Here is an 11,450-nt window from a genome sequence, read left to right on the forward strand (position 1 = left end):
TGCGGCTTTGGTTGACTTGATGTCTCTGAGGCATGCTAGGATTGCGGCTCTGGTTGACTTGGTTTCTCCGAGGTTTGCAAGGAATGCGGCTCGGTTAGCTTTGTGTTTCCGAGGCTTACGATGATGGAACTGACAGGATACTTGGAATTGATGGAATAATATTGGAATTGACGGTATTAATAGAATTGACGGATCAGGAATGGGGGTACGCCTAGGTGGAAGAGTATTTGGGTATAAGATGTGTAACTAATATTGATGATATTATCTTGGTATTTTTTGAGTAAAAGTTTAATACCTATTCTATGATTAAGAGACAAGGATGGAGAATTTCCTAATTTTAAGGATTTTATACAATTTCCCATTATTTTCTTAAGCGATGAGTTTGTTTTACAAGTAAAAGAGGAATATATATATATATATATATATATATATTCTAGTCAAGTTGTTGACACACACACACACACACACACACACACACACACACATATATTTATTTATTTATTTATATAATGAGCCTTATGTGAGTTTCGAAGGAAAGGATAAAAGCGCCTTCAGAGCTTGTTGGTTTTATTTTTATTTTTATTTTTATATGTTTATAAATTAAGCCAATAATATACAAATTGATTTATGAATTAGAGGAAGTTCAGTGAGTGGCCTACTTATGTGTTGAGTATGAACTATTCTAAGAATTGGGAAAGTTGAAAAGTTCATACTTAAGAGCTTGTGAACAATGGTGAGCATATAACTAACATGAGAACTAGAATTGTTTTGTAATTACATTGAAAGAACTACGTGTGAATTGATCCTTTGTTAAAGGTACGTAGGCAACCTAGAGTTACTAGGTGCAGCCACAAGATTAAGTGCTTAAAGTTTGTTTGGTTAAGTTATTTTGGAACTTGATAATGTATTTATGTTGTTCTAAGAGTTGAGACTAGTTTCAATTGACAAAATGATTTATTTAGTATAAGGAGGCCTGGGGCCATAAGGATTTGATGTTTGCCTGCATGAATTCTATTACTGTGCATGCTGAACAGTTGTGGATATTTAAATTGCTTGTTATACAGGTGAAAAAGTTTGGAAAACGAGTAAATTACATGGGAGATTATGCTGAATTTTCGACAGAAGTCAAACCCTAAAGAAACTTTGGATTTAGTTAGAAGGGCAATTTAGTCAATTGTGCCCGACACTTGCCAGGTGTCGGACACGCATAGGGTTCGGCGCAGATTCCAAAGTGAAATTTGAGTTAGGTCTTATCACTACAAATGTTTTTGAAACTCTTGTAATCGGTTCATGTGTAATACTGAAGGTTTTTTTTTTTTCTTTGTTAAAAATTAGCGATAATGATACTAAAGGTTAAAGGAACTCATAAGGAGTTAAGATACCCAAACCACTATTTCAAACAACTTTCGGATGCCTTGGGGAACGTTTTAAAGATTTTTTTATGTGTGTATGAGAAAATATTTTAATTTATTTCCCCAGTCTGTACAGACTTTGCTTTTATTAATTATTTCAAAATAGAACTTGAAATACGATGTATTGGTGATGAGAAGTACGTATGTATTGTTTTGTTTTCTATTTTTCTCATCCAATTAATTATTTCTTTTTACTTCAAAATTGATTTAAAAATCGATTATAATTAAAAAAATTCCCTTCGAGCATGTACGTCAAATTTTGCCATTTCATTCGAGCACGTACGTCAAATTTTGCCATTGCATTCAAATTTCGATTTGGTCCTTATGTGATCAAAAAAACAATAGCTTAGGGTTTACAAAGTGAAGTTCTGTTTTCATTTGCATCATTCACATTTAGGGATGACCCCCAAATTTTAATTTTAAAACAATTGTAAACCACTTTTTGGACTTGGGATACGAAGTATTGGTGGTGAGAAATACATATGTAATTTTGTGTGTATTTTTTTTCATTTATTTTAATATTTTAAACAATTTTACAACAAAATATGATTAAAATATAACAAATGTGACATGTGTCAGCACAAGGAGAGCCAAAGATCCCATCCACTTCCACATGTCAGCAGGGGACGCCGCCACCTAGCATCTCATACAATTAAATAATATTATGCATGTGCCGTCTTCAAAAACCAAGTTAATGCTAATACTTCTAACAAAATAATAATAATAATAATAATAATGCTAATACTATATGCGGTTATGCTTGTGAAGATGTGTTGATCAACCCCCAATGTCGTCGTCTCGACTCTCATTGTTTAAAGGATAAAGAAACCGAAACCAACCCCAAAGCCACCTCTGGGATACATGCGGAACCACTTTCACATTTCACCGTGATGTCCAGTTCATGAATACGCGCACCATTACTCGATGACAAGTTTCCTTTTTGAGGGAACGTGTTGTCCTATGTTGTATTCTTATTTTGTTTATGTTTTGTATTTAAACATTTTTTTGTTCTTTCCCTAGTCTTCTATGGATATAGTCGGGACATGCAATCCAAACATTTCATTTTGGGCAATGTCGACTTCTTCATCCGACACTCAGCCAAAGCGGTATTAACTGCAGTGCTGAGATGGTCATGTTCATTTCCAAATCTGAAAGGAATATGGGTAGACCATATTGGAAGTGCTTCACCACATACGTAAGACCATATTCCGGTTATTTTTAGGGAGCTGCTAAGTGCAGTGGATATGAATGGGTGATTGCAACCAACATGCCAAGTGAATCTCACCTTCAACAACCAAACGTTTGCCTGATGCCAAGGAATTTAAAACATCTGCTGACATAATCCATATAGTGAAAACCATTAAAGATATGTTGGTAGTGCTTGTTAGTTGTATCCGTTGTGAATTTAGCAGTGAATTTCATGAAAGTGTAAGAACTGTTTTGACTTTCTTGAAATATGAATATCATTTCAAGTTTCTAAGTACAAATTGGAATCCTTTGTGTTCAATAGACATGCACTTCTTTTGTAAAGTGGCCAACGGGTAAAGAAACACAAACTACTACTTCATTCACCCACCTTTCAGATACATTGGGAAGCGCAGTCATGCTTATTTTAATGTTTATGAGCCCAAAATATTTTCTTTGGTTTCTCAAGTTTCTTATTAAGCCTCAAGCAACTTTGTGAATTTACCCGTGAATTTCAAAAGAATGGCTAGTAAATTCAAATTTCACCGTGATCATAACAGTTTGCATGTGTGTTTACACTATTCGCAATACCTCACAAGTTCAACAAATTGTACCTGAACAATTCTTACCAAGAAAATTAAAATCTCAACAACCCAGGCAGTTCAACAATTCTTTCACCCACAATCACACAGCTATATACTGCAGCATACCTGTTTGTGCAAATAATCTCACGGGAGAATATTCGCTTCTAGATCCTTCAACCTTCGATCTTCCTTCTCTCTCTTCCTCGATTCCTGTAAAAAAGACTGGAGTAAATAGACCACACCCGGGGGGTGTTGGCCAAAGGCCCTCCGATGCCTAAGTTAGTTCGAGTGTTTGTAGGAAAACAATAGCTAAGCAAAGGGTACGGAGTTTTATGTAGGGTGTAAACCGGGTGGCCGGAGCCGTGTGTGGTGGCCGGAGCCGTGTGTGGTGGCCGGAGCCGTGGGGAGAAAATATGGAGAGTGGAGAGGGAGAGAGAGCTTCGGGTATTTTTCTCGGGTATAAGGAGTAGGTTTAGATGTACCTTGAATGATGAATGAGGTCGTCTATTTATAGGAGCCTCGGGGCTAGGGTTTCGTAGGAATCCAGTTGGGCCTGATAATATCTGAATTAAATATATATTATCTCTTAAGAAGATAATATCTGAATTAAATGATATTATCTCTTAAAAAGATAATATCTGATTTAAATGATATTATCTTCTCTTTATTAGGATAATATTATAATTAATGATATTATCTCTTTAAATAAAGATAATATCATATTAATTAAGATATTTATCCCAATTAATTAATTAGCCTGATAAACTGGTTTAATTAATTAATTAAAGAGATAATCTTCTTTTCCACGTGGCGTGCCCTGATTGGAGACGAAAATATATGCTCACACAATACCTACAACAAATCTATAGCAAGCTTTAACCGGAATAAATGCATTAAGCATGGCCTCATCAGAAAATTTCTGGACCTCAATTACAACGACATCATCAACTGGATTCTTATCATCATCGGCATCATCCTCTTCAATTGACATTTTCCCCTTTCTACAAGGGTTTTCAAGAAAATTAACAAGGGTCACACAAACCAATGCAGAATCATCCCAGTTTATCTCGGAGGTATATATTCCACCTCTCCCTTCTCATTTTCTACAACATCCTCTGCCTTATGAGCCTCTTCTCCAACCTCCTCATCTTCATCCTCTCTTTCTAAGCACTCTCTCTAGGCATCAAATCTAAAAGTTATTACCACATTTTTCAAACTACCATTAGTCCTAAAATACCCAATCAAATATATTTTTATAAACTAGTCTCAAACCACAAACTAGATTTTCAATTATCCACAAAAGGTCATTAGAATGTGTTTGGGCCTAAATTCTGCGAGCCCAGCCTATTTATGCAGCCCATAGATATGAGTACAGCTTGGGCTTGATGTTTAAAAGAAGTTGAAGAGTAGCCCATAATTTATGGAAAGCCCTGATGAAACAAAACATGTACTACAGTGCAGTTCCAACTAAGTAATCATCAAATCCAGCCACTTCTGCCCCTTTCAGACTGAAGAGTCTCCAATTCTGCCAGCTCAAAAAGCCTTCCAGGATTTGAAATAGATTAAAGCTCTGCCAAACTCGAATGTTGGTATCGATTTACAGCTGAAACTTGATAGTTGAAGGTGTTAATGGTCCAATCCAGCACAAACATACCCAGTCCAATCTTGATCAAAAGCAGCTATCCAGGCATAAATTAAAGTCCAACACTCTTTTTGTCTTTTTAGAGTTGGTCTTTCCATTTCTGAGCTTTGTAAACGGCAGTTCTACTTGAAACATTTCACTTTCTTATCATTTATTCTAGCAAGAACTACCAATTTTGTACTGTGAAAAATTGTGAAGTCCTCACCAGTCTGAGGGAAGAAAAGAATTTATTTGGGAGATATTCCTCACCCAAATTCACAATCGCTTATTTAGAAGTCAATAACTTGAGGCGCAAGTTATCTATTTTTAAGAAGTCTGCTATGGTTTTTTATTGTACACACTCATACACAAAAGAAAGTTGACTTGTTAACCATTAATGATTTTCAAGCCAATGGAAAACTTTACCCTACCATCACAGGGTCAAAATCAAAACGGGTGAACATAATGTAATACATAAATACAGAAATTCTTGAGAATGCACACATGCATGATGGAGTGGATGCACAAATTTATCTTTCAGCAGAGTGTGAAACACCTAAAAGTACACACATATTAAATATCTAATATGTATGGTACCTTGAGATATAAATGAGTTCCGAAATGATCAGTGGAAAGGGGATAAATGGACTCTAACCAGTTGGGCCTTGATTTCCTCCTGTATATTTTCCAATTCAAATTTTAGCTGGTCAACAACGCTTCTATGTAGAAAAAGCAAATACAAAACAGTTAGGATGAATTCATGGCACTATGAATGACCCTTTTAGGGAGATATAGATGGCAACATCACTATACACTGAAATTAGCATAGTTGTCTTCATGCCAGGATACTAAAGGAGAACAGAAAGTAATGCAAAGATACAGAATTTGATACCCATATCAATACTGCTCATACTACAATCAACACATTAAGATGCTAATATGATACCCAAATCCATACTACTCATCTATTAGCAAGATACAAAACAGATACCAATATCTATACTACTCACATTATTATCAACACATACAGATACGTAATTTGATACCCATGCCCATAATACTCACAATATGATCAACACATACCCATATCGATGCTACTCACACTATGATAAAAACACACTCATATACATAAACTCCATTGCTTCTAATATTCTATGAGCATTTCCAACAGTTAGCCTCTTGCCATGGTAAGGGGAGCCCTAGGGCAGCTACTCCCCACACCACCACCACCCCCCCCCCCCCCCCCCCCCCCCCCCCCCCCTTTTTCCCTAGCAAAGTGTGTTTCCAGCAGTTGCCCTTTGCCATGGCAAATACTATTCATTTTTTTATTTTTTTCACAACTTTGTTTACTTAAACAATTAATTTGGATAATATTTTCAGATAAGATTTTTGGGTTCCTACGTGTCAATACTATTCATATAAGATAAGATTGGCAATAAAATTTCTGGGTATTTGGTCGCAGGGGTGGGTCTTGGGTTGGGTAGGGTTGAGTGGTTGCTTTTGGTTCAGTCGGGGTTGGGTGGGGGAGAAAGCAAGATTGAGAGGGAGGATGAGCAGAGAGAGAGAGGAAGAGAGAGCATAGGAGGTGGAAGGAGAGGGGGTGGCATGGGGAGAGGGAGGCAGTAGGGGAGAGAGGTGGAAAGAGGGGCTGAGTTTTTTTTTTCTCTTTTTAAAATTTTTTAAAAAGATTTTAAATGTTAAATAATTTTTAAAAAAAAACATTTTTATTTATTTAAATTCACTTGGCATTTAATCATTGGCTATGTAAGCACAACATATGTGTCATGTCAGCAATTAAATAGAGAGTTGTAACAGAATCTCACGGTGGGATTAAAAATTGATATGTAAAATATAACATAAGGGACTGATAATATCACAAAAAAATATAAAAAAACCAAAGATGATAATTTCCCATGAACCCTCTGTGATAAAAACCTAAAAAAGAAAGAACACACCTTTTAACCCAAAACCCCAATAGCTGAGGGGCAGACTTCAATCACTCAGCGAAGTAGAGGGCAGACAGCAATGGAGTCTGAGGTGAGTTGTGCACTCTTTCTTTCGCCTTTTCTTTCCCAACACTGAATAAATTTTCTCGCGTTTCTCAGAAACCAAGTTTCGAACCGTTTCGGCTGTTTTCATCATCAGGGTCAGGATTTCTTGAACAATCAGAGCCTCCTCTTCCCCCTCCGCCTCCTTGCGTCGAAGTGTTGCCCTCCGAGGTATTTAATTAATTGATGTATTTTGCAAATTCATGCACACGCCTAGATAAGTTTCGAGATATGATACTGAACAATTGATTGATTTTAATGTGGAATAGATTTTGCCCTCTGTGAAGTACGCTGTGGAGCCAGTTCAGTTGGGTGGACTTACTTTGCTCAAGGTCACTCCTTTCTATTTCATTTCTGTTTGGTTTCCCAGAAAATGGAGCATAGTAATGAAGTGCTATATAAATGAAAATAAAATTTCATTGTTATCTCTATGTAATTTCCTTTTAAGGAAAACAAAAAAGTTGCCCCTTTGAGTAGAAAGTTTTGATAATCTATCAAATTAAGCTTAATCTGAGTGTAAATGGGACTGAGAGTTCATGTGTGTTTTGATTGTAGGGCCGCGTTAGTACTCAAGAGGTTTTCACGCTATCCAACTCCGATTTAGTTCCTGGGAAATATGAAGGTGTATAGAGTTCTTCCTATCTTTTGTTTGCTTTGTTAATAGTGATTCAATAATTAAAATGACACTAGATTGAGTTTGTAATATTCTGCATTACAAATGTTTATCTTATTTATGAAATGCTGTTGCACCAAATGGTGATGGTATGTCTCTTGCTTGTCGGGTGCAGGGGGATTAAAGCTATGGGAAGGTTCTCTTGATCTAGTTAAAGCTCTAAGCTCTGAAGTTCAAAATGGACATTTATCGTTTACCGGTAAACGAGTTTTAGAGGTGGGCATCCTAATATTTTCAGGTGAATGTATACTGACCCATAATGCATACACATGTTAACATTCTTCATGTTACTTTGTGTGGTAGTCTAATGTTCAAGTGTAAATAAGTTGACTTTTATTCATAAAGGTGCTTTTGTGAAATGAGACATACGCTTCTTTACCTCAAGCCCTTACAAAGAGAAACTAGTTTGGCTTCTGGTCACATTCCTGCCTACTTCATTCAGATTGTAGGGTCTCCTCACTAAGTATTTCTCCATTAATTTCATTTTCACACATCGTAGAGGGGAACTCTTGAAATCTCTAGGTGTCTTTTAATTATTACTAACAGATGGCTAGGTCAACCTTTTGGTGCTCTTACATCCTAGCTTGGAACATTCAATTAAGTAAAGAATGTTAACTTGAATGAACTGCAATCTCTTCGTGATACATTACCAAATGGTTTAATGACAAATAGCCTGAACACTTTAACCTTTGTTAGAGATACACCATGTTATGTTTAGTTGGAGTCTTTGTTATGGGCTCTAACATATAACTTCTGAAGAAGTTACATCCCTTCATTTGAATGAATATATCTCTTCACATCTACACATCACTTAATTAGGTATTACTTGGTGCACCTTCAGAAGTCATTCATGAAGCTACATCGTTGTTGATCAATAATCAGCTTATAACTCATATATCACTACTACAAGTGATTATCTCTGATGAGTAATTTCCTCATTGGCCTAGAAATTGAGGCCACTGTCTTTTATCTCCTTCTCCCATTTCTCACTTTGCCTTACTGTGTTTCCTATCATGATTTTTCAGCTTGGTTGTGGTCATGGACTTCCTGGTATCTTTGCTTGCCTTAAGGTGAGTTTTTGTTTCTTAAGCTCGTACATTTGTTTTGATGGAATAGATTTCTTAAGATTCTTCATTGTTGCTTCAGGGTGCAGCTGCCATTCATTTCCAGGACTTCAATGCAGAGGTCCTGCAGTGTCTCACCATACCTAATGTAAATTCAAATGTTCCAAGCTTCCAACCCCCAGCATTGCAAGTTACAAAGTGTGATGCGGGGACGGAAATTCGTTTTTTTGCTGGCAACTGGCGTGAAATCCATAAGCTTCTTCCCTATGTACAAAACATTGAGAAGGATTTTAATGTTAGTACAGGGAAAAGTCTAGATGCTCAGTATGATATTATTTTAATGGCAGAGACAGTTTACTCGATCTCTGCTCTCCCACATCTCTATGAACTCATAAAGAAGGTATTTCTTATTTAGTTTTTCATTATTTATGATTCAGAACTGTGAACTTGCAGCTGCTGTAGGTCTGATAATGTTTAATTTACAGTGCATAACTCCTTCTCATGGAGTAGTATACATGGCTGCCAAGAAGCATTATTTTGGAGTCGGTGGGGGAACTCGAAGGTTCCTATCTATTGTGGAGAAAGATGGTAAGCTAGTCTGAATTATCTAGAAAACTACTTAGAATCTATCTCGCCGCAGAAGTAGTTTCTTATTTGTTTTCTACCCTATTCCTTTGGTTCATGGGATTGGGTTTAAGGGGATGGAACAAGTTACAGTATACTGCATTCATGTCTGAGCAGGGTTTTGTCGTCGTAATTAAAATGTTCATGGTTCCTTTGTTAAATATATGTTTCTTCTACGACATTTTGGAGGCCTTAAAGATGTGACAATGTGGTTATTGACTGTTTGTCAAATAATTTATATCTATACATTATTGTTTTTGGAAGTAGGCCTCTCTTCTTATAGAGTCCACATCGCCATCCTTGTCTCAGAGTGATATCTTTACAGATGCTTAAATAAGAAATTTGAAATAATTTTTATTGGAATTCCTTTCTGCAGGGGTCTTGGCTTCTAGCATGGTCGCTGAAGTTGCAGATGGTTCTTCTAATGTCCGAGAGGTATGGAAGCTTTCGTTTAAGTAGGCATGGAATTCATGTGGATCAAACACTGTCCTTATTTTTTATTTCTCTTTTTTAATCTCCTCCCCTGTGGCCGCCAATTTGGCCACTTACCTCCTATATGAAGAATCAAATATTGTAATCAAAATTAGAAGAATCAAATGTTACCGTTGTTAGTCTGTATGCTGACACGAAGGATGTAGAGAATATTTGGTCATTAGATAATTTCTCTTCTCTAAACCTCTTTTATTTTTCTTTTGATTTACTGTGTCCTATGTAATGCAAATTCTTACTTTTTCAGTCCCAAAATAAAAGTTTTTCTTTAATTATTTATATTTAGTTGATTTTTTTTTATTTTTTTTATGGGTTCATCGTTCTTGTTTCTTTTATTATTGTCGCTGATAAATTATAATTTGGCTGGATGCTGAATTTGTTATGTTGCAATTTTCATTGAATATAGGTATTGTAACATTGAAATGACAACTAAGAGCATCCACAGTGGGGGGTTGTACAATGGGGTGTATGTTAAATATACACCCGTTGTGATCGGAATCACCCGCAATTGGGGGGGGGGGGAGGGAGAGAGGGGGTGTGAATGAATGTATAATTACATCACCACCATGCGATGTAAATTTAGATGCAATTGTACATCTTTTTTTACATCTCATGCAGGTGGGACCCAGCTGAGAAAAGTAGAGGAAAAATGGAGAAAAGTATTTACATTATTTCTCATTGGAGCAAAAAACGTATTTACACCCCCTGGAGGTGTAAAGATGATGTAAAAGTGGCTTTACAACCCCAAAAATACACCTCTCTACTGTGGATGCTCTAATATTGCTTTGATGTGTCAATATAACGTCGTGCTGAATCGTAAACTCTTGATATCTCTTCATTCTTGAACGTACACTATGAACTAAGAGCAGTGTAAAGATTTGGATGTGGTTGAAAGTTCATGGGAGAGTTAGTACCTGTGAAAAGGATCCTGTTCTTTGTTTATAGATCATTGGTGAGATTAAGAATTTTGAATGTATTTTTCAGCACCAAGGATCCTATACTTGTTTGAAACCATTTCCATTGACTAATATTGCTTGGTCATACAAGTTTAGAATCCAACGACATAATTCGCTGTTAAAAGATTTAACAGGATTGTAACTAGTTCTGGCGGTCTCATGGGGAACTATTCTGCAGATACAACATGCCTTTTTAGGACGCAAACCACTCAAAGCTTTGAGGGTTTCCACATCAAGCATCACCCCCTGTTCGATCATTTCTTCAACGAGCCTCAAAGCTTCACCTATCCTTTTAGCTTGCATATAGCCGTTGACCAAGGCATTATAGCAAGAAGCAATATCAGGGACACGATCTTTTATCACCATTAAATCAATGACCTTCTTTGCCTTATCCGTTTTGCCACGAAAACAATAATCATCAATTAGCATAGTGCAAGTTATTTTGCTCAGCTCCATACCATATTTAACTTTGGCCTCAACTACTTTATGAGACCCTTCTGGCATCCGTCCTTGGAAGAGAGCATCCAAAAGTATTCTCAAAGTTATGGTATCAGGTAAGACTCCCTGAACTACCATTTCATCAAACAACCTTGTAGCTTCAGCCCATTGATCTGTACGGCACATGCCATAAATTAGAGAGCTGTAAGTGAAAATGTCAAGCCTCATACCTCTTTGGGACATTAGCTCTAACACAGAGAGCGCTTCCTCGGTCCGTCTCTCCTTGCAAAGAGCATGTATTACAGTGGTAAAGATGACAACATCTGGTGCAATTCCTTCATCCAGCATTCTATTAA

At 36.6% G+C, this 11,450-nt stretch overlaps 2 protein-coding genes across 2 annotated transcripts; one reads left to right on the top strand and one right to left on the bottom strand.

The window, feature by feature from the left end:
• On the top strand, window positions 6,404-9,955 carry LOC18790791 (histidine protein methyltransferase 1 homolog). The gene is made up of 9 exons (XM_007222296.2): window positions 6,404-6,839; window positions 6,908-7,021; window positions 7,120-7,182; window positions 7,406-7,472; window positions 7,639-7,739; window positions 8,549-8,593; window positions 8,670-8,987; window positions 9,073-9,175; window positions 9,588-9,955. Exons 1-9 carry the CDS (start codon window positions 6,828-6,830, stop codon window positions 9,668-9,670), a joined length of 906 nt encoding a protein of 301 aa, XP_007222358.2. The 5' UTR covers window positions 6,404-6,827; the 3' UTR covers window positions 9,671-9,955.
• On the bottom strand, window positions 10,027-11,450 carry LOC18788860 (pentatricopeptide repeat-containing protein At1g63330). The gene has a single exon (XM_007226720.2). The coding sequence runs from the start codon at window positions 11,440-11,442 to the stop codon at window positions 10,696-10,698; it is 747 nt and encodes a 248-aa protein (XP_007226782.1). The 5' UTR covers window positions 11,443-11,450; the 3' UTR covers window positions 10,027-10,695.

Source organism: Prunus persica, chromosome G1 (assembly GCF_000346465.2).
Source record: "Prunus persica cultivar Lovell chromosome G1, Prunus_persica_NCBIv2, whole genome shotgun sequence".
Taxonomy (NCBI): Eukaryota; Viridiplantae; Streptophyta; class Magnoliopsida; order Rosales; family Rosaceae; genus Prunus; species Prunus persica.

What these genes read in the sequence shown, in the direction of transcription:
- LOC18790791 (XM_007222296.2), top strand. An exon ending in CCGGTAAACGAGTTTTAGAG is followed by an intron (nt 7,740 to 8,548) that starts GTGGGCATCCTA and finishes ATGATTTTTCAG; the next exon opens with CTTGGTTGTGGTCATGGACT. An exon ending in GTATCTTTGCTTGCCTTAAG is followed by an intron (nt 8,594 to 8,669) that starts GTGAGTTTTTGT and finishes TTGTTGCTTCAG; the next exon opens with GGTGCAGCTGCCATTCATTT.
- LOC18788860 (XM_007226720.2), bottom strand. Translation starts at nt 11,442, where the DNA reads ATGCTGGATGAAGGAATTGCACCAGATGTTGTCATCTTTACCACTGTA.